Below are 23815 nucleotides of genomic sequence, written 5' to 3'. Positions count from 1 at the left end.
CAGCAACAAGCTGCGATGTCCAGTGCGGCCGGCAAGCGGTCAAGTCGAGGTGGCGGTATGGCTGCAGGCGGGCGAGGCTCTGGCGCCACCTCTGCCGGACTCTCGAGCACGGAAAGTGGCACCAATACTGGCGGGCTCGCAGCTCCGCGCTCTCGCCAATCTACTGCAGGATACACAAGCGGTGGGCACCACTCCACGGCCACGACGGGCACCACTGCCTCACGCTATTATACGGCGCAGAGCTCTTCTGACAACCCGTATACGGATCAGGATGATGATGACTCTATTGCGGATCAATATGTGCTTAATCGCCAGCCCGGAGGCGAAGGACGAGGATATGCGGAGGTGGAAGGGTCGGGCAACTGGGCGATGGGAGCTGTTGCGGGGTCCGGAAGGCGAAGAAGGACGGGCGCGGGGTCGAGAGCTGAGGGAGGAGCAGTTACAGGAGCTGCGCCTGCTCTCGAGCACATCGGAGGTACCACCAGTGGAGCAGGCGGTGAGCATACGCGACGATCTGTAAGACGCAGCTTTAGCCCGCCTGCCGATCTCGCCGGCGTGGCCCCGCGCCACCACCACCATAATCGCCACGGCGTCTCGGAAGACGACGGCGATGACGAGTCCTCGGACGAGTCTGATTCAGCTGCGGGCGATGCCTCATTTCAGGATGCCATCTCCGGCCTACCTAATATGAGTGATGAGACCAGCAGCAGTGGTGGCTCTCTCGCCGTACCCAGTCCTCACCACAGCTATCATCCACAGCGGGAAGGCCCAGGCTACACACGGAAGGCGCAAGCGAGCGGATTTGCCCGCTCTCATGCTACGCCGAGGAGCCCCAGGCATTCCTCTCACAATGTCCTCGCGACACTTTCCGGAACGTCACCGAGCAGTGGCGGGCCAGGAATGACGGATGGAGGCTCGTCGAGTAGCCCCAGAGGCTCGATCGAGAGGGCTCCTGTCGGAGGAGAGGGAGGCTCACCAGCAGGAGCTGCTCCTGCTTTGCCTGCTCTGACGGGCAGAGCACGGATCAGGCCCGAGGAGGGAACGAGGAGCGGGGCGTGGTAGAAAGAAGGGGGGCGGTAGCGGCAGGCCTGGCGCCTCGATGCTTCCTGTTCTCTTGCTGTCTCATGACACGTGCTTCGCAAGGCGACACATATACGATCACCTACAGGTCTTCTCCATCATCAGCGAATTCTAGATGCCTTGTCTACTTGCTCTCGACTGGCTTCGACTGATCTGGTCTGGTGCTCTCGATCGTCCTCACGCTCGCATTCGGGGGCCTCGATACAAGCCGCGCTCTTCGGAAGATGTTGATACATTGCGCTCTGTATGCTCGGTCGGTCGCTAGGTCGGTAGGTGGCTTCGTGCGTGGTGAGGAGCGCCTGTGGGCGCGAATGTGGAAGGCTGAACGGATGAGATGAAGTGAGGAAGAGGACGGCGCCTGTGCCTGCTTGCTTCCTGGAGCTTGTTGTTGCGCTGAGTAGCTCATCGGCCGTAACGGTTGAGTTCTGACAGGTCGGAGAGTGAGGGATGTAGCGTGAGCAATCGACCTCGTGACTGGTATGCATTGAGCGTGTACGTACCCCACTCTCGGTTGTCTAGTGGACAGACGTGGCGAGTCTTGAGCCAGCGGGAGATGCAGTGGAAGTGAAAGGCGTGCTGCGCAGCCGACGAATGGTGGAAATTGCGGGTCAGTGACACTGAAAGGTCGCTGCTTCCTACGCCATGATACACTCACGTTGCACTGACCCCAAGCTACGGTGCACTCGTCGCTGGTAGCGCTCCCCTGGTTAGCCTGGCATTCAATGCCTGCGAGCATGAAGGAGGATAGAGGAGCGGCAGAGCATCGTGTCAGTGTGCGGCGGTGCTTGCATGCGGCGAGAGAGAAGACGCACAGAGGTCCATGATGTGGTTGCGGCAGATGGCACACTGAGTAGCAAAGGGGCAGATGGCAAACAGTTGAGCTGAGGTCTCAGGAAAGATGGCAAGCGCTGCTCACGTTGTCGACGACAATGTCCCAGCTCCACAAGCACACGGCGTTCCACTGCGAGCAAGCAAGGGCAAATGTATCAGTATTACCGCCAGTGCCTGTTCCCGTGACACAGGGTGAGGCTATGCTGCTCACCTTCTTGACCTGAAATCTCTGCTGCTTAGCATTCGAGACAGCACCAGCAGCCGAGGAGCCCGGTCGATCGATGTCCATTCCGTTGTTGTCCTTGTTGGCATCGGCGTCGGCGCCGGTGGCCGTCGCCTTTGAAGTGTCTGCCATCGTTCGTCGCCTTTGGTCTCGTTGGTGATTCGAGGGCGAGGGACGAATGGACGACAACGTAAGGACGGGCAAGTGGCTCGAGCGGCGCAAGCGATCAAGTGGACTCAGCTCGTCTCAGCGCGCGTGGCGAGCGGATGAGGGACAGAGGGCGGAGCGAGCGAGACGAGCAGCGGACTGGGACGCCTTTGTGTCCGTTGCAACCAACACCTCCATCAACTTCGAGATCCGTCATCAAGGCCCGGAGAAGCAGGTTCATACAAGACCCAAGAACTGCATGGCAAGCCCTGTTCCGCCGTCCTCGAGCAGCAGTAGCTCAGCAGCGGCCGGCGCTGGCGCAGCGCTGGGCTCCTCCTCCTCATCATCGAGGTCCAAGTAAGTCGATGAGCAGCCTCGATGGAAACAGGCCCCATCCCGCTCCCTGGGCTCACTTTCCCGTCTACTCACCCTTTCTACACCCGTCTAGATTCCCAACGGAACCCTTTCAACTCACACTCAGGTCTCTCCTTTCCACCCGCCTCTTCACTACAACGTGGGACCGCAGCGCTTCGCCCGAGTCGAAAGCAGCGCAGCGCTCCCTGACGCGGGACCTGGCGCAGCAGATCAAGGCCAAGATGATCGAAGTGGAACCGAGGGGTTTCAAGTACGTTGTACAGGTTCAGCTAGTGGAGAATCTAGGTCAAGGGGGGAGAGCGGACATGAGCTGCCATTGGGAGGAGAGAGACGCGGTTGTGCAGGAGATGTAGTGAGTACGAGCGAGGAAAAGGTTCAAGAGGAGTGGATGCCTGCTGACGATTGTCCATCCTTCGCCGTTCGGGTCGCACTCAGCTCCAATGTGAGAAATTCCTGACCTTGCGTTCGACCTGGGTAGTAGAAACTCGAATTGACCCCTTCAACATCACGGCCATCTCTCGCGCAGGACTCGATCATATGTACAGTATCGGCATTTGCCATTCGAGCGTAACGATGCGACGCTACATATACCAACAGGCAATGCGTTTGTGTGCGAGCGCTTGAGCAGTACGATAGCATTAAGGATGAGGCAGGTGCCTCTGACGTTGTCTATAGTTGTCCTTGCCTCTGCAGGCGCCCGCGACTGAAGTAAGATGGCAGTTGTGTCTCTTGCTACTGGGTATCGCTTGTTCGGAGTCCACCCCTTCATTCAGATCCTACCCACTCCTCCGCCAGCCTGATGGAACGTGAAGAAAGTCAGCAGGCAATCTTGAGGACCTCTGGTGGGGGCAATACTCACGGTCCGACATACGGCAAGTAGGGCTCCTTGCCCAGTGTAGGGGCGGCTCGATGTGCGTTGTTTCTGTGACAGCGGTCGAGAGATAGAGACAATCTTTGAGCTTGACGTTCAGTCAAGCCTCCGTGCGGCCGCTGATACTCACCCGGCCACCCAACAGGCTCCCAAGGATCCCATGCCGAAGATGATGCTGAGCGTGTACCAACCGAACCAAGAGCGCAGGATGTATAGGGCGAGAATCATGCCCACGCCGCATAGTGAGGATTGATAGGCATGGAAGCGAGCGAGGTCCTGCGAGGATGGGTGAGGGAGGAAGGGAGGGGAAAGAAGTTTGAGTGAGCTTGAGGTAGCCTCCTGCAGCTAACGGGTCTAGTGGTGGACTTACATTCGTCGTCTCGAAGATGAGGACAAAGACTCCACTGAAAGGCGGAAGGGCCCAAGCCATGAAGCACAGATTGGAAATGCTGACTCCCTGTGAAGTCATGTAGCTCGCAGCATCTGGCTGGACACCGCTTCCCCAAGATCCCATACCGGCCGATGAGAGAGACTGCTGCGCTTGAGATCCACCAAAGCCCCCCTGCTGCGTTTGCTGAAACTGCTGCTGCTGCTGCTGCTGTTGATGTTGCAGCGACCCACTCTGATAGCTCTCAGTGGCGTATCGCGGGTCGTCTTCGTACGGGTTCTCATCCATGTAACGCTGCTTCGGTGGGGGTGAGGGAGGAGCGACTGCCGGTGAAGGCTGGTAGCGCTGTGCCTGCTGATGTGCCTCGTCTGGCGGGGGCTGGAAAGGAGCGAAGGTAGCTGCGCTTGAGGACGAGGGATTGACCATGCTGAGCTGCGCTTGCGATGCGGTGCGAGTGAGGGGTGGGTCAGGAGCGAGACCAATGCTGCTTGGGTGGACGGACGGACGGACGGACGGATCGAACGGACGAGGACGACAGAGCGAGATGCGATGCGATGCAGCGACTATCGTCCCCGCCGGAACGGAACGTCGTGTCTCATTCACCTTCTTGAGCTAGTTTGCTCAACAGGCATGGTATCGAACAGCTCACTGAGACTAACATCTATTACGCCTGAGCTCTGCCCGTCACTAATCTCGTTCAGTTTGCAGCGTCATCGTGCCCTGTGACCGGCGGCGAGCTCAGTACTCCTTGGTCGGCCATCTTCGGCACGGCCGCCGGCGGCCTTTGCATTTTCGAGTGGATCGATGCGGGGTAGGTCATTCGTTGGGTCGCCGAAGGCGCCATTCCGCTGCATCCACCTCTTTAAAAACCAAGCTCTGCTCCTCGTTTCCTCACTCTTCTGCTATCCGATCTCCCTGTCTGCGCTCGCCGCTGCCGATAGCATGTCTTCGCCGCCGCCACAGCAAGCGCAGACATCCCTGTCATCGACAGCGACGGCTGCCCCTGGCGGCAGCACAACGCGATGGAGGTCAGAGAGTAGGACGGTGAGGGGAAGCTACGATGGCGATGACAGATCGCGATCACGGAGTGTCAAGGCCTTTGGAAGACTGAGATCGTCATCTAGGCGGCCTTTGTCGAAGGCAAGAGCACCATCTGCAGCACGTTCATCACCACCTGGCGCGGGCGCGACTCAAACTGCCGGCGACCTGGAAAAGGGCAAGGGCGGCGCCGCTGGCCAGCCACAGGCCCGTCCTCCTTGGTATTCCAGGAAGTTCAGGTCTCCGCTCGAGCCTCTTCTCAAGAAGATCCCTATGTGGCTCGAAGGCTACATTTGGGGCTGGATTGGAGGTACCATTGGCGTCGGCTTGTGAGGGAGCGCCCGAGGCTGACTAGAGGCATGTCGTGTGCGAGAGCTGACCCAGCTTTGCTCGCTCGCCCAGGGTGATCATCGTCTTCACTCGTCCCACTCCCTTTACTGATTCGATCGACGTCCCTCAAGGCGCCTGGACGTCTCCGGCCATCGTTGGCTCGTTCGGAGCCAGTGCCGTGCTGCTCTATGGTGCGCCCATGTCCCCGCTCTCCCAACCACGCTCCTTCTTCTTCGGCCAGGTTCTCTCAGCATTGGTCGGCGTAATCATCACCAAGCTCTTTGCCCTCAATTCGCACTTCCAAGTCGACAACACCAACCACTCGTGGAGCCTCGTCTGGATTGCGGGAGGTATCGCGACAGGTACAGCCATCCTGGTACAGCAGGTGACGCGCACTATTCACCCGCCAGGTGGTGCGACTGCAGTCCTTGCTGTCACGTCGCCACCGATCGTTCATCTTGGCTGGCGGTATGTTCCAGTCGTTATGCTCACGGCAGCCATCATGCTGGTCTGGGCCTTTCTTTGGATCAACCTCGGCCGTCGTAGCTGGCCAGTCTGGTGGTTATTCCCGCCCGAGGACGTCCGCAAGGCCACCTTCCCTGGGCCGGAGCTCGGCGTGTATGGTCGCAAGGCCAGAGAGGCATACCGCCGAAGAGGCGGCAGGAAGCCATCACAACAAGCCATCCTACCAGTGGGCGGTCAAAGAAATGATCTCGAGAAAGCCGGTGTCGCGACGGCACGCGAGATGGAGAACGGCCCGGCAGGGTCAGACGCTGCTGTCAATGTCTCCGAGTGGCAGGATCAATCGGCTTGGAAGGAGGAGAAGGAGCTACACTCAGGGGCAAATGGCCGTCTGGCAGGTGAGGATGCCGCCGCCGCCGCCGCCGCCGCCGCGTCTCCCGCCGCCCCTGCTCTTAGACAAGTCAATGAGGCCGATGAGGCTGAGACTGCGAGCGAAGAACGTCAGTCGAGATGGGCCCGAGCGTGACCCAAATCTCAGGCCGTGACACAAACGGACCAATGTCGCCTCGAAATGTCTCGCAATACCATGCCGCCAATGTTTTGCTCTCCTCTCTGGCTCGATGCTCGTTGTCGTCGCCTCGTCGCTGTCGCATTGTCGTGGATTTGGCGTCAAAATCGCGTCTCGACTCGGTCTCGCGCCCACGCCTCTCTGTGTGTGCCTCCGCCTCTGGTCTTTTGCCGTCAAAAGGCGCCGTCCCGCCCTGTGCCTGCCGTCTGCCTGCTGCCTGCCGCCCGCCCGCCCAGCTGCCCAGTCGCTCGCTGCGCCCCCTTGCTTTGCTCTGGCTCGCTTTGGCTCTCGCTGAGTCGACGTCCTCCTCGTCACTGTCCCAGCTCGCACCCTCTTCCCTTTCCCTCTCTACCTTTTTCCACCCTTTCCCTTTTCCCCCACCTAAAGACCCCCTTCCTACCCCCCAGTTCGTTCCCATCTTTGTTCCCGGCCTACCACAAGATTTCTTCTTCGACACTTGCACCATTTTGATCGTATTCCTCCTTTCTTTCCCAAACGCCTTTGCCCCCGAGCTTTCTACGCGCGAACCCCACCTCCTCCTCCCTCAACATCGTCTTCAGCGAACGACGACGGCGATAGCAATATCAGTAGCAAGTCACACCATCTGTGCTGCCGCTTCGCCACTCACTCCGCCCAAGCGAAGACAGCCTCTGGCCGCTCAATACCGCCTCGGCCTCAACCGCACTGCGAGTCATCGCGCTACGGCATTGCCTCCCCCTTATCCCTGCTTCGACTTCTGTCACCCTCTTGTAATCCAGCCTTGCTGGTGCCACGACTACACACCTCTCAGCGCGCACATAGCAACAGGTGTCATCACCCACTCGTAACCCTTTCCCATCGTCATTGTCGCCCCCACACGCAAACAGCAACCTGCTAAAACAAGATACCTCTGTGAGGATCAACCAAGCTACAACACCATCGCTGCTCTGCAGTCGTCCTTGCAGTTGCTGCGCATCCTGCTCTGCAGCCACCCAATCCCAGTAATACGCTTCATCGCACGCCTTTCGCGCGACGTTAAACAGACAGACACCAGTACCCGCATCAACAGCGTCAGACAAGCATTGCTTCGTCCGGCACCCTTTAATACCCACCTCGTAACCTCCATCACACCGATCGCTCAAGTCACTCGTCACTAGATGATGGCTCAGCAAGTGCCTCACCACCTCAGCCTCGACCGCTCGTACGAGCAGCGAGGCGGCAACGGCGCTCCTCAGCGCGGGCCCTCGCCCAATCCTCGACAGCAGTCCAATCGGGCAGACCTCTTGGCGGGTCTTCGAACTCGTCGTGGAGACTCGCCTGGCGCCAGCAACGGCGCCCAGTATCAGGACATGTTGGCGCAGCAGCATCACCACCAGCAGCTCGCCCAGCAGCTCAAGCCCAATGCTGCCGTCTTCATGCCTGCTGGATACCACCAGCATCAGCACCAACAGCACCAGCAGCATCAGCAGCACCAGCAGCAGCGCCAGTATGGAAGCGATCTCGACGCTGTGCAGGCTCAGCTCGCTGCTATTCAAATGTCTGCCATGCACAGCACCCCCAACGTCGCCGCCTCTTACGGCGTCACGCAAGGACAGCCTCACTCTGAGCATCACCGCTATCAGGAGTACAACAACAAGAGCGAGGAAGACGCTTTCGCCCAGTACTACCAGCAGCAGCGTCAGGCTGAGCTTCACGAGCAGCAGCACCTTGAGATTCTGCGCAGGCAGGAAGCCGCTCAGCAGCACTCCAACAATCTTCTTGCCCATCTCCAGAACTTTGGTCAGCAGCGTCAGCGCGAGCAGTCGGCCCAGCGTCAGCAGCAGCAGGAGCAGCGCCAGGCTGCTCAGGCCTCGATCCAGGCCAATCTGCGCAACCGCCAGGTCCAGCACGTTTACGCCCAGCTCCTTGAGGAGGAGTCGCTCGGCCGCCTTGACCGTCGTCAGCTCGGTGGTCGCGACCTCTGGCAGTTCGCCATCGACGTCGTCGAAGAGGAGTACGAGCGCCAGGCCGCTGCTGCCCAGCTTGCCAGGACACAGGAACAGCTTCAGGCTCTCCAGATGCAGCAGTACCAGCTCCAGCTTCAGCAGCTCCAGCAGCAGGCGGCTCGCCAGGCTGGAGACGGTCAGCGTCGCAGTCCTTCTGGCGGTGCTACCACCTCACTCCCTCGCGAACGCACCGTCAGCCATGCTGACAAGGCTTCTAGCTGGCGGAGCCGAGCCGCGACTGCCGGCGATGACAAGGACAGCGACGAAGGCTCGCCCTCAGTGCGCAGCTCGAAGAGCTTCAACAGTGCAGACGAGACGCCGCAGACATCCGAGGAGGGCGTCAACCACATCCAAGCTCTCTCTGCTGATCTTCCTGGCAAGCCCAGCAACGTCCTTCCTGCTAAGCAGCAGCCACAGTACGGCAGCCTCGGTCGCTCTGGCCGCATCCCTTCGCCGGCTGCCAACGCATCGGCTGGGGGGCCACCTGCTCCCCTGCTCGTGACGCCTCGCTCCTTCTCTGGTTCCGGCAGTGTTAGCCCCATGCCTGCCGCTTTGGTACATCCAGCCAGTCGTCAACCTCGAGGCCCTCCCACCGAATTCAAGGCTCTCAACTTCACGACGCGCCTCAATGCTCGTACTCGCAAGGAGGCCCTCAGCAAGCTGCGCAGCCCTCGCGCCGTTACTACCACGGTTGCGTGAGGGTGCGGCGAGATCACCGCCTCCCCTCACTTTCACTTGTTGCAAATCAGCGTCACCTCCCTCTCCGTGCCCTTTCTTCGTCTCCTTGTCTTGTCTCCCACACTCTCTCTTTTGTACCAACTTGCGCCGAAGTGAGCCCAACCAAGCTCGTCCCGACAGTGGACTCATCCAAGACACCGTTTCTCTACCTGTTTTCTCGTTCTCATCTCATCTCATCTCATCTCATCTTTACAATTATTCAATTGCCAGCCCTTCGACGTGATCCCTTGCCTTGGCTGAAGCTACTGGGTGACGATGCTCGACTTGACCTTGGATTGCTCACCGCTGGCCTGCTCAGGTATGCTTGGTGAACTAGTGGGCCTGAGCGCGACTGCCTCAATCGGACTGGCGGCAGGGCAGGCGGCGCCTTGGCTTTGGACTGGACGCGCCCTTGCCTGCTTGCTCAGCCCGAGCAACGGGCAATGCGCCGGCGCCTCCGCCTCCGCTCGCTCGAGGCTATCGATTGCAACGCAACGCTCCGCTCTCCTTTTCTCTCTTCTCTCCACTCATCATTGATCTCGCGACGCTTGTGCGAGCATGGCCACAATGACCACTACATCGGCAGGGCAGCTGCCATCAGCATCAGGATCGGGATCAGCATCAGCTGCCGGGCCTAGCTGGGCGAGTGGCAGCAACAGCAGTAACACAGCATCCAACACCGAAGCGCAGTCTGCAGCATCGGACGAGCAGTCGGTTGCAAGTCAAAACGCCTCGACGTCTCAGCATCATCACAGAAAGGGCAGCAGCAGTGGCTCAAGTAGCACGAACTCACGCAGAAACAAGTGAGTGAGACAATTAGTCGGCAGCAGATCGCACGCGGAATCACTTTGCTGACAATTGTCTGTTCTCGCGCATCAATTCACTCCTTCACTCTCAGTCCCATGAATCCAGCATTCGGTATGACCAGCAACGAAGGCCCCGCCGCAGGGCCTTCTCGCTCGCCACCAGCTACCTCATCCTCCTCTCGCGTCAAGCGTAACCATAAGTCGTCAGACAGACTCCATCGATTGGGCGGTAATGCTGGCAGCTCTACACATCTCGCAGGAAAGCGCAACAAATCTCATACACAACTAGCCGCAGCAGGCGGCGGTGGCGGTGGTGCTGGCAGCGGCGGTGGTGCCGGCGGCGCAGGAAGGCGCAAGAAGAGCGCATCGAAGGGGTCGAGAGACGCAGAGGCCACAGGGAGCGGCAATGAGGATGGATGGGCGAGCGCTACGCCCGAGCCTAGCACGCCAAACAGTCCTGCGAGGCAAGCTTCTGGTGATGAGGATGACGAGGGCTTGACGATGGGCGCCAGGAAAAAGCCGACAGCAGCGCCAGCTGTGGCAGCAGCAGCGGCATCAGCGGCACCACCCGCGTTGAGCTCTGCGAGGGCAGCCCCACAGCTTCGCACTGCTCCAGAATCTAGGAAAGAAGCAACACCGCCGCCACCATCGATGAATAGGTCAGACACGTCAAAGACACTCGTTGCCGACAGCGACGAGCCGGCTGGCTCTCTTGCCTTCCCTCGAGGTCGGGAGGAAATGGCGAACGTCTCTTCCTTACCGCTTCCCCGCCGGGGGCGATCAGATTCGGACGACACGTTGGGCGGCAATAACGGAATCTCTACAACACAGACGTCCTCCTCTGACGCCACGAGAACACCAGACGTCAACGTGCCTGCAGCAGCGGCAACGTCGTCCAGCTCGAGCACCCCCTTGAAAGGCCCAGGCCGTCCGCAGCCTCACCTCCGCATCAGCTCAAGCGCCTCAAACAAGACCCTCACAGGCAGCCCCTCCTCAACTCTCTCTCGCCTCTCGACGCGGTCCCGCACCCTCTCACTCATGCCGAGAGACCGCCACGCAGCTGCCCCACCCATGCTGAGCACACACAACGCGCTTGCTGGCAATTTGGGAGCTCTTCAGGAGAGGCGAGGAGACGACTTCATGTCCGTACCCTCTCGCTCGTTCTCAACGGGGATGACGCACAGTCCAAGCGCGCCTGCGTACTTGCACGAGGGCGGAGGCAAGTCGCTGAGAAGAATTGGAAGCTCGGCATCGATTGGGTCAAACATCACGCTGCCCGGCGGTTCGGCCACTGTCGGGTATGCTCAAAGATCTACTGCTTCTCGAGCGCCGATTCCGCCTGAGCTATCAAGAGCGCATGGCGGCTCTGGTAGTGGTGGCAGTGGCAGCAGCGAGGCAGTAGAGCGACGGCGCACTGAGAGCACACGAAGCCTCACAGCAGCAGACGCTGCCAAGCTAGCGGCGAAGCTGCGTCAGGCAAGGGATGCCATGGATGAGCAGCAGGGCGGCGGAGGCGGCAGTGGCGGTGCATACGTGGGCGCTTCTGCAGCAAGAAGCGGCGCGTCTGCATCGTTGGCTCATGCCTCTCTGGAAGGTAATCGGCACTCGAAGCCTGTAGTCAGTATCTTTGCCAAGGAGCAAGAGCGCAGGGGCAAGCCCACTGCCGTTGCTGTCAAGCCCAACTCGGTCTGGTCGGCACAGTTCATCTCTAGTGGTCAGGTACAAGGACGGAAGGAGGCTGCATCTTCGCAGCAGCGGCAAAGCACCCGCTACGTTGGCCTCTACGGTCTTGGTGGCCCTCCTATCGAGAAGACACCACTCAATGACGCGCTTCTTGCCCCGAGCTTCGATGGCGATGAATTCGAGGCCAGTTGGGCGCCGGCACTCGCGAATGCAGCAGGCCTAGGTGCTCGCACTTCACACGGCCGGGGCATCGCCGGTGGTCATGGCGCAGGTGGAGTGTCTTCCGACTTCTTGGAGGATGGGACCCCCTTCCACGACCCGACGATGTCTTTCAGCGGCTCCGCAGCGGTCAACGGCCCAAACGCCACGCCGGTTCACCTCATACACGGCTTGACGGCAATCTCGCCTGAGCCATTTCCGTTGGACCCGGCAGATGCCCCGACGCTCGATATCGCTAGTCACCATCAACATCCTCAATCTGGATCAATGTCTGCCTCCCAATCTTCGTCCCTCATGGCAGAACCGGCCACTTTGCGGGCCATAGCGCTCACGAGCCAGGTATTGTCCACGCATCGCTCTCATGAGATGACGAGGAGGTACTTTGATCCTATGCGCGAAGGGCTGGACAGGGCCCTGAGGCCGTCTGCGAGGGCGGCGCTTGCTGCTGCTGCTGCGGCAAGTGCTTCAACGACTTCCTCGGCTTCTCCTGCGGCCGGAGGAGCAGCAGCAGCAGGAAGCAGGGGAGCCACAAGATCAATGACTGCGCCCTCGAGCCCTCGCACTGGTAGCGGCAGCAGCGCCGGGGGGCGATTGACGCCGAACTATCAGCGACCGGCTCATCGCTCCTCTGGCCAGTCGCAGTCCCATCTACACCTTACATCTCTGGGCGAGGCGGCCGCCGCGGCTGCGAGCTCCAATCCGGTGCAGGGACTTAAGAGGGTTTGGTCATCGGCTACTGCTGGGGGAGCAATGAGTCGTGGTGGGTCGGGCAACTCCAACGTTACGCTTGGAGGGAGGCGATAGATACCTTTCGCTGCCCTGAGTGGCTCCTTTGCACTCGTACGGTCTCGTTTCTTACTGTTGTAGCCGTTTAGCCGGGTGGCCCTCGGCGCCTTTCTCCCTCAGCACCCGTCGTCATCGTCGTCCCCTTTTCCGTAGAAGCGTACCACTCTGAGAGACACATTGCATGCAATCGTTCAACAATGGCAGGAGCGTGAGAAAACCTGATGTCCCTCTGAAGGCTGTCGATGGTTGGTCGAAAGCTATATGACACGGTGAGCAATGAGGGCGAGGCCCCCGACGTCGTGTGCTTTCGAGCCCCCCTCCCTGCTCCCGCTCCGGGTCAAAAGTTGGCTTTTGGGCGCGAAGGGCGACGGGACGACGCGAATGCTCAAATTGCCGTCGGACGAGGGAGAGCGAGCGGGGTCCTGGATGATCAGTCAAGCCTGCCTACCATCTGATCATTGACACTTCTCATCGTCACTTCGTCTCGCCATTTCGTGCTCTGTGAGGCCACCTCGCCATGAGCAACCCTTCATCGAAACAGTATAATGGCAATGGCAAGGTTGTACATGCGCCCGACTCGAGCCCCATTAGCACGCGCACGGCAATCGGCTCCGTAGGCGGCTCGTCATCCAGCAATGGAGTAGGTCGTAGCGGCAGCAACAGCACGCATAGGCCCTCTGGCTCGTCGTCATTCGGATCTAGCTTTACGCAGGGTATTAGACGTCCCGCGTCGGGCGCATCCTCCTCTGCGAAGCCACCAACCTCGCGCATAGGCCTCCTTGGCGGCGCACAATCTCCCTACGCTCTCCCTAACGCCGGCAAGATGAAGTCTGTGCCTTCTCTCAACCTCGATCAGTACAAGTTTCGAGACGCTAATGGAAGCGGCACCAGCGTCAACAGCTCCAAGAACAGAGGAGGCACCTCCACCAATGTTGCTCGCGCGGTCAGCATCTCCTCCGGTGACGAGGACAGTGATGATGATGGTGCCTCCCGCAGACAGGCGCCCAGGCGCAAATTCAAGCGCGGCAAACCTCCCTCAGAATCGCCCTCTCCCGTCAAAACAAGGCCCACCACCGCGAGAGCCGGCTCGTCCTCGTCGCCTATTGACGTCTCCGACTCGGGAGACGAGACCACGACGAATCCAGCTCTGCAGAGGCTGCACGACCTCTTCAAGGGCCGTTTCAGTATGAAGAAGTGCGCAGATGCTCTGAGGCAGGGCGGAGGCTATTCGACTGCTGTCGGGATCCTACGCGACCGAGAACGTGCTGAAGCTTCTGGGTCGAGTATGGGACGTAGCAGTAGCGCGGGGGGAAGCAGCATTGGTAGCAGCAGCTTCAACAAGCGACTCAAGATCGATGGCTCTACACCATCCAGCAGGACTATCAGCCTGGGCTCCAGTCGAGCCTCAAGTGTGGCATCGTCTCCTGCGCCGACGGCAGAGTCGCTTCGTCGTATGCGCGATGCCTCCAGCAGTAAAGCCCAGCTCAAGGCCAAGAGGCGTAGAGATGCCAGTGACGATTCAGGCTCAGATGGCGGCGGTTTCGAGGAGGACAGCGACCGCGAGCAATCCAAGAGGGCGAGGAATGCCGTCCATTGGTTCAACGCTGCAACCGAAGAAACCTTGATAGAAACGATCGGCTGCTCACCCGCCCAAGCAAAGACCATCGCCAACCTGCGTCCCTTCGACGATGCAGACGATGCCGAGGAGAAGCTGCGCAGGACAAAAGGCGTAACAGGCAAGCTCTTTACAGACTACATTGACCTGCTCGCCTCGTTTCACACGGTGGATCAGGTGCTCAAGCGATGTGAGCGTAGAGCAGAGATGCTCGAAAAGGCTTCCTCATCGGAAGCTATTGCCGCCGACAAATTGCACCTCAAGGGGAAGCCGGAGGGTATGGCAGACGACTTCGACCTTAAGGACTACCAGCTGGACGGCGTCAACTGGCTCAGCCTGCGTTATCGCAATGCAACTTCGTGCATCCTGGCTGACGACATGGGAACAGGCAAGACGTGCCAGGTCATTGCCTTCCTCTGTGACTTGAAAGCTCGTGGCGAAAAAGGTGTCAATCTCGTCGTGGCACCCAGCTCGACCATCGAAAACTGGTCTCGCGAGCTCAAACGCTTCGGCCCCTCGCTCAACTTCATCGTCTTTGCGGGTAATCAGAATGAGAGGCGCGAGATCCGCTTCGAGATTGAGGAGGATCGCCACCCTGATCTCGACGTGGTTCTCTCGAGCTACAATTCCGCCACGTCCAAGACGGATCTCAAGTTCTTCAAAAAGTTCGGATTCAACTGCTGCGTATACGACGAGGGACACCAGCTCAAGAATCAGGCTACGCAGAACTACAAGAATTTGATGCAGGTCAGGGCTGAATGGCGACTGCTGCTCACGGGAACACCTTTGCAGAACAATCTGCTCGAACTCATGTCATTGTTGAAGTTCATCATGCCGAAAGACTTCAAAGACACGACGGAGGCGTTCGAGACGATCTTCAAAGCCAAGGGGAGCGCTGCTACCGCGAGAGGGTCTCAGCTGTCCAAGTCTCGTGTGGACAGGGCGAGGGCAATGATGGGTCCCTTCGTACTTCGCCGCCTCAAGGACAACGTGCTCAGCCTCCCCCCTAAGAATATTAGAGTGGAATACTGCGACATGACCCCCTTCCAGGGCAAGGTATACCGCAAAGTCCTGGCCCGCACGCGCGTAGACCTCGAGCAGCAAGCGGCGGGTGACGCTCCCAAGAGCAAAAAGGACCAATCAGCCAATATTCTCATGCGTCTCCGCAAAGCTGCGATCCATCCAATGCTCTTTCGCACCACATTCACCGCCGAGCGTATCCGTGCTTTGGCGAAGGACTACGTCAAGGAGCCTCAATTCATGGATGAGGACCTCGCGCGTCTACAGGAAGACTTTGCGATCAACTCGGACGCCGAATTGAGCAGCTTAGCTTCCCAGTACCCTGCGACTCGCAAGCATCAGGTGCCCGGCGAGGCTTGGCTCAACAGCGGGAAGATCCTAGCCCTCCGTCGGCTAATAGAGGAGATCCGCGGTAGAGGCGAGAAGTTGGTAGTGTTCAGCCAGTTTGAAATGTGCCTCTTCCTCCTCATGGCCGCTCTGGACGAGATGAACACGACATGGATTGCCTTCTCAGGCCGCACCAAGGTTGAAGAACGCCAAGACGTCATCGACGAGTTTCAGACCAATCCGGACATTACTGTCTTCCTCCTCACGACCAAGGCTGGAGGTGTAGGAGTGAATCTGACGGCGGCCAATTGGGTCATCATGCTGGATCAGGACTTCAATCCGCAGAATGACAAGCAAGCTGAAGATCGCTGTTGGCGTATCGGGCAGGAGAGGGAGGTGAACGTCGTCAAACTGATATCGCGCGGGACAATCGATGAGGATATTCTTGCCCTTGGGCAGCAGAAACTGGAGCTTGCGGCACGTGTATCGGGCGTAGAGAAGAAGAGGGCTGTGGCGGGCCTTGCGCCAACAGTCAACGGCGTGGCAAATGGAGACGCTACAGCGGAGGAGAAGGCGAAGGCGGCCGTTGCTGCGGGGGCAGACCCGGCGGACGGGGCCGCAGTCACGGCTGATCTGATGGACGATGATCAGCAGCAGGAGAAGACGGCACAGACGCTCATGTCGAAGTTGAGGAATCGTAATGGTGCGACGGGTGGTGGAGGGGATGGTAAAGAGGGAGACGCAGCGGATGGGGATGCGGACGATGACAGCGACGATGGTTTCGAGCTGCTCGAGTGATCATAAGAGGCGCGCAACGCAGGTGCGGGTGGCCTTATCATCTTCGACGTCTTTGCTCCGTTCTCATATCGACGTTGCTGTCCTATTTCAATAGCATGATCTTAACGCTTGACGCGGCCAGGCACACACGCCAAGGCAGGAGAAGTCGTTGCACTTTTGTGGCTTTCAATTGCTGCGATTACGAATTGAAGACGACGGCGAGATGAAGCGAGCCTAAATTATGAGTTGGTAGTAGGGAGCTGCTCCAGAAGGGCTGGTATGTACATATGTTGAGAGGCGCATTGAGGTCTTCCGATCTTCAAGAGGCAGCCTGTGGGAAGGTGGATGGTACTCGAAGCCTACTCGGGCCCGGTAGAGGCATTCTACGGGGCAAAGATCAGACAGAGCGTTGGTCAGCGTCTCAGGCCTCACAGAAAACCTTGTCTCATTCCCTATCTGACTCACCTGCACCGCCGCCTCCTTCTTCTCTTCACTCTGCGGTTCCTTTGCCGAAACCAGCGAGACCTTCTCTGCCGCTCCGCGAAACAGGTCTTTGATACTGCTCCTCCTCCTGCGATGCTTCTTTGCCTCTTCTTCGTCGCGTATCGCTTGCTCCTTGGCTAGGCGAGCCTCCTCCCAGCCTGGTGGGCCAGCAGGGGATGGACCTGGACGGACGACGGAGGCAGGGATGGGTTTCTTGCCGGTCGAGGAGGTAGACGAGGAGCTGGGCGTTTTTTGGTGAGAGGAAGAGGTGGTAGAGCTGGAGTAGTTGGAGGGTGTGGCATTTGGATTGATCGACGCCGCGGCTGCTGCCGTCGCAGCGGATGGGGGTGGCGCTGAGGTCGGGCCTGGGGCTGGGGTTGGAGTCGTTGTTTGTGCGGCTACGAAAGAAGCGGAAGGTGCTCGAGGTGGGAAAGAATTGTTGGAGGACGAGCCCGATGATGAAGTAGAGAAGGGATTGGTGAAGCCGGAGCCAACCGACTGGTATTCGGGTATGCTGCTCTCAGGATGAGGGGGAGGTTGAGCAGCTGCTGCTGGTGGCGCCGGCGCTGGGGCGGACGACGTTGCTGACGCTGACGTTGAGGAAGAGGCCGGAACATTGTCGCCCTCCTGGTACGAAGGGTAGGCGGCAGGCTTCGTAGAGTCTTCAGCGGCAGAATTGGAAGCGTTGCCGTCGGCCGTGTAGGTAGGATAGGGAGCGGGCTGAGTGGGATCCATCCTTGATGAGTGACCAGTTGACAGAAGTTGATGAGATGTGGTACCAAGTGAAGAAGGGGAAGAAGCCCGAGCGTCGAACTGAGCGTTGAGCGTGAGAAGGCGGCAACAGGTTTAAGGCCTGGACCCTGCTGCTGCCTCTGCCTGTCCTCGGCGCTCTCCACTGGACACTGCACTGCCGTCCACCGGGGTGTCCTGTCGTCTTGCTCGCGTGGCTGACGGATGTCGATCAGGGTGCAGGCTTACGCACTGACCCACGTCCGTGCGTTGTGAGGCCGTCGAGAAGTTCTGCAAAAGGCTTCAGGCGAGACAGGACCTTCTCTGCCTCCCTTGACAAACCATCCAACATGGCAACATCAGGCAAGCCCTCCCAGCAGGGGCCCTACCTGACGTTGACGATACCAGAGGCGCTCTCGCTACCCAAGCCAGCCGCGCCAGAAAAGCAGAGGAACGAGCACGTTGTGGATCTGTTGGAGCACAGGGCTAAGCATCAGGCGGATAAAGTCGCTGTGGGCTTCTCAGAGCTAGATGACGAGGGAGGAAAATGGAGGTGCAGCACTATAAGTGAGCCGTGACTGCAGAGAAGATCCTTGGCTTTCGAATGGGCTGACTTCTTTTCCCCGACCGCAGCCTACGGCCAGGTTCCCTCGCTCGCACGCTTGGTAGCATCGCAGCTCACCCATACATTGACTGAAGCGTCCAGACGCACCTCCCCGACGGATCCTCAGCTCCCACCTCTCCAGCCAACACCGGTGGTCGCCATCCTCTGCCCCTCTGGGTATGACTTCTTTTGCCACGCCGCCGCGATCTGGTTTAGCGGCTTCGCACTGCTTCCCATCGCCCTCGGTACCACGCCCGAGGGGATCAAGAACCTGTGCAGCAAGACTGGAGCATGCGCCATCCTTGCCCATCAAGAGCAGAAGGAGCTTGCGCAAGCGACTCTGCAACTCTGGGAGGGCGAGCAAGAGCAAGCACCTACCCTCGTACCTATGGTGGAGAGGGAACACATCGACGCAGCTTCTTCTTCCTCCTCCTCCTCGTCGTTCGCCCCCGCTTCTGACATCAACCGCCACTCGACTCTCATCATCTTTCATTCCTCCGGCTCAACGGGCCTGCCCAAGCCAATTTACCACATTCATGACTTCTGGCTACACTCCCTCAGTACCGCACCCGGCGTGGACCTCCCAGCCTACACGACGACGCCCCTCTACCATGGCGGGATGTCCGACTTCTTCCGGAGCTTGCAAGCAGGGAGCAGCCTGTTCTTCCATCCGATCACTGGGCCAGGCTTGAGCACGCAGGCAATCCTTGATGGGTGTACAGCCGCAAGCGATGCTGCAGCCAAGGAAATGGCCTACTTCTTGACCGTCCCCTTCATCCTTGAGATGCTCTCCAAAGACTCCTCCGGCCATTCGTTCCTCGCATCCATGCACCTTGTATCCACAGGTGGAGCTCCGCTCCCACAAGCAATCGGAGATCTCCTCGTTGTCGAGCACAGTGTCCCCCTCGTTTCCCGCTTAGGCTCATCAGAATGCGGCTTCCTCATGAGCTCATACCGCGACTTCAACACAGACAAGGGATGGAACTGGCTTTGGGGCCAGGAGAAAGTCGGGGAAGACTTGCTGCTGGATTGGAGGGAGAATGAGGATAATCCTGGGCTCTTCGAATTGGTGGTGACGGGCAAATGGCCTACCAAGCTCATTGCAAATATTGATGGAGGAGGATTCAGCACGGAGGACCTCTACGTGAGGCGGGAGGACGGACGCTATCAGTACGCCACGCGAGTGGACGATACGCTCGTACTGCTGAATGGCAAGAAATTTGCAGCGGGGCTCATCGAGGCAAAGCTGCGCGGTCATGAGATCGTCGAAGATGCAGTGGTCTTTGGATCCAATCGGGCTATGGTGGGCGCCATTGTCATCCCGGAACTCTCCGCCAGGGCCGAGATGCGCAGCGATGAGAAGCGCTTCGCCTTTGCGCAATCTTTGCGGCCCTTCCTCGACGAGCAGCTCAATGCAAGCTTACCGCTGCACGCGCGACTGGCGCCCGAGCTCATCGTGGTAGCCGATGAGGAGCTTGCTGCCAGCATACCACGAAGCTCAAAAGGAACGTTACAGCGAGGCCAGGCGTATCGCAAGCTGGAAGGTCTCTTTGATCAGGTGTACGGGGACTATGAGCGTGGCACTTTGCCTGGCTACCCGGATAAGGAGGCTCTGCGGGGCGAGGCATTGCGGCAGAGATTGCTCCAGCTGGCAAATGGCGTACTGCCGCAGGCCGTCAATGGGTACGAGGACGATCTGCACCGCGCTGGTCTCGACTCTATCGGTGCAACACGCCTCAAGGCTGCGGTCAATCAAAGCATCGTGGTCAAGGCAGCACAGGATGGACGTCTGCAGGGCAACATCGTCTATGATTGCCCGACGATCGAGGCGCTGGCAAAGTGGATTGAGGGCGGTCCCGAGCGAGAAGAGACTGCTGACACACGCGCACAGATGCTGGAGATCGTTCAGCGCTGTGGCAGGGGCCTGCCCGACTACAATGCACGCAGCGGCGTAAAGGAAGACGCTGCCCCGCTTATCATCCTCACTGGCGCCACGGGTGCCCTAGGCTCACAGCTACTCTGTCAGCTCCCAGCATCATCGCCAGTCATCTGCCTCGTCCGCGCCCAGGACGACGAGGAAGCACGACGTCGCGTGCGTATGGCCGTGACATCTCGCAAGCTCGACCTCGCCACTCGCAAGGGTAGCTGGGAGCATGTGCACTGCCTTGCCGCCACTTTGGGTGATGAGGGTCAACTAGGGGTTTCTTCGACGCAATCCTTCGAGGACATCCTCAGCTCCAACGCGCACCGCCCAATCAGCATAATCCACGCAGCTTGGTCAGTCAACTTTGCCCTGTCTCTGCGCTCCTTTGAGGCGGATAATATACGCTGCCTTTCGCACTTGTTAGGCTTCGCTCTTCGCAGGGGAGTGACGGGATTCCTGTTCTGCTCATCTGCAGCGTCGGTCATGGCTACCGCGTCCAGCCAGGGAGGAGCAGGAGCGATGACTCTGCCCGAAGAGTTGTCCAGCGACCCTTCTACAGCAGGCTCCTTGGGCTACTCACAGTCCAAGTGGGTGGGAGAGGCCCTTGTCGCCCGAGCTGCTCAGCAGTTCGGTCTACCTAGGACATGCATCGCTCGCATAGGCCAGCTCTGTTCAGACAGTAAGACGGGCGTATGGAACGAGACGGAGGCGTGGCCTTTGATGGCTCGCGCGGGACTGAGGAAGGATGAGGTCGGGGCTATGCCTCTTCTGAAGAAGCAAGTGCTGGACTGGCTGCCTGTCGACACTTGCGCTCGGGCGCTTCTTGAGCTCATCGGGCTGGTCAAGGAGAGTGGTGAGGCAACGCCGCCCCCCGTCGTGGCACACGTCTGCCTACCCTGCGATGCGCAAGAGGCGCCGAAGTGGGAGCATTGGCTTGACTGGCTTGAAGAGGCTGGTGGGAGCTTCGATCGTGTGTCGCTGGCTGAGTGGCTGGCGAAGGTGGAGGAGAGAGGAGGACAGGTCAGAGGCAGGGCGCTAATCGATATCTGGCGTAGCATGGAGGGAGCTGAGAGTGGGCCGAGGATAGAGACCAAGGTTGCAAGAGAGGAGAGTCAGGCCTTGAGGGAGGCAAAGGCTATGGATGCTAGGTTGGCACGCTTGACTCTGGAGCACTGGAGGAAAGTTGGCTTCATTTGAGCATTTGCAGCATATAATAGAATAAAGTAGCATCCATACTGGCAGGCTTGAGCCCAGAGAAGGTGAAAGTCTGAGCATCGAGGTCGGGCAGCTTTCGGCGGAGACGGGCGGCGCAATCTTGGACGTGGCTCGAGCGGGGCGCCGAGGGTGAGTTGTTGGCTTCAAGCAACACCTTGTCTGGCGGACTCGAGTTCTCTTTGCCCTTTACATCATTGCTCCTTGCCGATCCTTGACATCTCATGACTACCAGCATACAGAGCAGCTGCTCATAGAATCGTCACATAAGCAAGCCCTTGTGGCTCCTAATCATGTCACTCAACCCGTCATCGACGACGCAGCATCACCCCCTCATCTCCTCTCGTCCCAACTCCCCTGGCGAGCCTTCGACATCCTACCTCGTTCCCTCACGAACAGACTCGCCTAGCGGTGGTCTCACGCCAAGGAGGCGGCGAGGCGGTGCGCAGTCGTCCGCCAGCTCAGAGCCTGCAGCCACTCCACCGCTAGATGACGAGGACGATAAGAAGCAGTCAGGGCTCCGTCCCACGCCGCTGCATCGCATTGAATCCTTCTTTGGTCTCGATGAAGCTGCACGCCCCACACCGCCGCCTCGACGGCCACCAGCGTCAGCAACCTCGACCTTGTCAGCAGGATCACAGCAGCCGCAAACCCGCCTCGTCCTGCAGCACACTGTCGCTACAACCGATACACTCCAGTCCCTTGCCTTGCGCTACAAGACGGACGTGCCAACATTGCGAAGGGTGAATGGCCTATGGCCTGGCGACAGCGTACTCAGTCGTAAGATTCTGTGGGTGCCACTGGACAAGTGCAAGGACCTAGCAACGCGAGAGGATGCCAAGGTGGGAACTTTCGAGGGGGGTAGTGTGGTAGAGGCTACTCCCTCTGCGTTAGGGCTGAAGGGAGGCGCTAGCAGCATAAGCAATAGCGGTCCTGGCTCTCATGTCAATGGGTCGCTCAATGGCGGCGCAGCACGAAGCACTCCGTCCGCTTCAGGGCCAAGCACATCCCTATCACGCTCCCGATCCACCTCCCCATCTCAATCCCTCTCTCACTCACGCTCAGCTTCCCAGTCTCAATCAAACTCCCACTCCCCACCAGTGGTTCGGCGTCTACCCTCAGAAGTTCTCGGGCACTTCCCTGCAGCACCGCGTTCAGACGTCCTGGCCAAGGGGAAAGCGAAAGCTGCCGATCAATGGGACGACGAAGTTACTAGTGCGCGGCCTAAGCACAAGCTTGGGCCAGGGCCTGGGATGGCTGGCTTTAGACCAGGGGAGAGTGGGCTGGAGGATTTGCTCGGACGGGACGAAGAAGAGTCCCGGGTTCAAGGACCCTTGCAGATGGGAGGCAAGACACCGATGCTGGGATCCGAGGAGCACAGGTCGTCCACCCCTTCTTCACAGTCACCTTCGAGGCCGGCATCGCCGCCTGTGGACGAGTGGAAGCCGAATATATGGCACATGGGATCGGGAGGGAGCAACAAGGAGAGCGAGGCCACTGGTAGCGCCCCATCAGCGGCTCAACCGCCACAGGAATCTCCGACAAAAGGCCTTCGCCCGCTCAGACTCGTGGACCAAAGCATACAGGAGTGGTCAGATCGCCAAGCGACTTCTTCTGTCTCCTCATCGGCCAACACTGGCGGTGCAGGCTATCAAGGGTGGAACGACGTCCCCACCCTCGAAGCCTATGCGAAGGGCCGGGTGGCAGAGGCGTATGGCGCGCCATCTTCTGGCAAGGGAAAGAAGGCAGGAGGAAGAGCCGCACGAGCTCACCATCGCTTCATTGACGACTTGGCGGCAGGCTTGCCGGCGAATACCGGCGCGGCAAGTAAGTGGGCGAGACCAATTGGTGACAGCGTGCCCACTGCTGCGGCGGCCGCTGCTAGTAAGGCTACCCCCCAACAGCGTGCGGGTCAAGGAAGAGCGCCCGGTTTGCTCAATGGCTCAGGTGTAGGTCTCCGCTCCCTCCTCTCTGACGCCCTGCGCGGTCGAATGGGGCTGGACGAAGCTCTTTCAAAGGGCTTCGAGGAGGTGCTGAACCGCACAGAGGCGTGGGAAACACTACCTCGTGAGGAGCTGGAGCACGCTCGGCGAGTAGGGGCTTGGCCTGCTGCCAGCGGAGTGACACCGACCGCTATCCCTGCGCGTCTTCAGCAGCCGCAAGGAGTTGGAGGGGGTGGAGAGGGCAGACCGAGGATCTCAGCAGAGGAGGCGAGGCGAAGCCTCGGCCGTTCTGCTGGGCGGGCGGTCGCGCGAGATGGGCAAGCTGGCGGCAGTAGCGCCGATGGACTTGACAATGGGAGTGTAATGAGCGGCGACAGTGCTGTGGGATCAGGCGGGCCCCCTCGTCGCAAGAGCCAACACGAAATGGCGACCCTTGGACCTCCGCCTGCGAGACCGGGCGGGCCGATGCAGAGGAGAGGGTCGCGCAACAATGTCTCTCAGGAGAACAGTGATTTGGGCACTGGTAGGTGGGGGTGGTGAGAGCATGTATGATAAATGCCAATGTCATTGCTTCTGAGCTGCACAGCTATCTGTTAGAAGTGGTGTGGCCGTGGCGCGGGCGGGCGGTGGCGGACAGACTTGGGAGAAGGCAACTTGGATTTGGCGGAGCGGGAGGGAGGCGGATGGGCGATG

General features: G+C 59.4%; 10 protein-coding genes across 10 annotated transcripts; 7 read left to right on the top strand and 3 right to left on the bottom strand.

The window, feature by feature from the left end:
* Positions 1-1482: 1482 nt before the first annotated feature.
* On the bottom strand, positions 1483-2266 carry BDZ90DRAFT_260170 (ubiquitin ligase subunit HrtA; the record flags this gene model as incomplete). The annotated part of the gene is made up of 6 exons (XM_025508232.1): positions 1483-1505; positions 1581-1656; positions 1736-1806; positions 1893-1926; positions 1997-2041; positions 2123-2266. 6 exons carry the CDS (start codon positions 2264-2266, stop codon positions 1483-1485), a joined length of 393 nt encoding a protein of 130 aa, XP_025362297.1.
* A 754-nt stretch (positions 2267-3020) lies between these two features.
* On the top strand, positions 3021-3461 carry BDZ90DRAFT_169400 (hypothetical protein). Its single transcript, XM_025503673.1, has 2 exons — positions 3021-3098; positions 3183-3461. Coding segments are annotated over exons 1-2 (183 nt in total). The 5' UTR covers positions 3021-3096; the 3' UTR covers positions 3364-3461.
* BDZ90DRAFT_232092 (hypothetical protein) lies at positions 3188-4214 on the bottom strand. The gene is made up of 2 exons (XM_025506121.1): positions 3898-4214; positions 3188-3803 (listed from the first exon to the last, which is right to left on the bottom strand). The coding sequence occupies exons 1-2, from the start codon at positions 4201-4203 to the stop codon at positions 3654-3656; spliced, it is 456 nt and encodes a 151-aa protein (XP_025362295.1). The 5' UTR covers positions 4204-4214; the 3' UTR covers positions 3188-3653.
* A 357-nt stretch (positions 4215-4571) lies between these two features.
* On the top strand, positions 4572-6350 carry BDZ90DRAFT_232091 (hypothetical protein). The gene is made up of 2 exons (XM_025506120.1): positions 4572-5282; positions 5356-6350. Exons 1-2 carry the CDS (start codon positions 4858-4860, stop codon positions 6269-6271), a joined length of 1341 nt encoding a protein of 446 aa, XP_025362294.1. The 5' UTR covers positions 4572-4857; the 3' UTR covers positions 6272-6350.
* A 945-nt stretch (positions 6351-7295) lies between these two features.
* On the top strand, positions 7296-9242 carry BDZ90DRAFT_169285 (hypothetical protein). Its single transcript, XM_025503672.1, has one exon. The coding sequence runs from the start codon at positions 7450-7452 to the stop codon at positions 8974-8976; it is 1527 nt and encodes a 508-aa protein (XP_025362293.1). The 5' UTR covers positions 7296-7449; the 3' UTR covers positions 8977-9242.
* A 250-nt stretch (positions 9243-9492) lies between these two features.
* BDZ90DRAFT_279459 (hypothetical protein) lies at positions 9493-12706 on the top strand. Its single transcript, XM_025509180.1, has 2 exons — positions 9493-9797; positions 9893-12706. Exons 1-2 carry the CDS (start codon positions 9553-9555, stop codon positions 12504-12506), a joined length of 2859 nt encoding a protein of 952 aa, XP_025362292.1. The 5' UTR covers positions 9493-9552; the 3' UTR covers positions 12507-12706.
* Positions 12707-12932: 226 nt separating this feature from the next.
* Positions 12933-16367, top strand: BDZ90DRAFT_232088 (hypothetical protein). The gene has a single exon (XM_025506119.1). The coding sequence runs from the start codon at positions 13006-13008 to the stop codon at positions 16246-16248; it is 3243 nt and encodes a 1080-aa protein (XP_025362291.1). The 5' UTR covers positions 12933-13005; the 3' UTR covers positions 16249-16367.
* Positions 16368-16379: 12 nt separating this feature from the next.
* BDZ90DRAFT_169237 (hypothetical protein) lies at positions 16380-17531 on the bottom strand. Its single transcript, XM_025503671.1, has one exon. The coding sequence runs from the start codon at positions 17443-17445 to the stop codon at positions 16462-16464; it is 984 nt and encodes a 327-aa protein (XP_025362290.1). The 5' UTR covers positions 17446-17531; the 3' UTR covers positions 16380-16461.
* Positions 17532-17612: 81 nt separating this feature from the next.
* Positions 17613-21200, top strand: BDZ90DRAFT_232087 (acetyl-CoA synthetase-like protein). Its single transcript, XM_025506118.1, has 2 exons — positions 17613-18006; positions 18073-21200. Exons 1-2 carry the CDS (start codon positions 17790-17792, stop codon positions 21162-21164), a joined length of 3309 nt encoding a protein of 1102 aa, XP_025362289.1. The 5' UTR covers positions 17613-17789; the 3' UTR covers positions 21165-21200.
* Positions 21201-21343: 143 nt separating this feature from the next.
* On the top strand, positions 21344-23789 carry BDZ90DRAFT_169222 (hypothetical protein). Its single transcript, XM_025503670.1, has one exon. The coding sequence runs from the start codon at positions 21473-21475 to the stop codon at positions 23660-23662; it is 2190 nt and encodes a 729-aa protein (XP_025362288.1). The 5' UTR covers positions 21344-21472; the 3' UTR covers positions 23663-23789.
* The last annotated feature ends 26 nt before the right edge of the window (positions 23790-23815 follow it).

This window comes from Jaminaea rosea (genome assembly GCF_003144245.1).
Source record: "Jaminaea rosea strain MCA 5214 unplaced genomic scaffold BDZ90scaffold_6, whole genome shotgun sequence".
NCBI lineage: Eukaryota > Fungi > Basidiomycota > Exobasidiomycetes > Microstromatales > Jaminaea > Jaminaea rosea.
The sequence above is the reverse complement of the archived record's forward strand: the minus strand, read 5'-3'. Positions and strand labels throughout refer to the sequence as shown.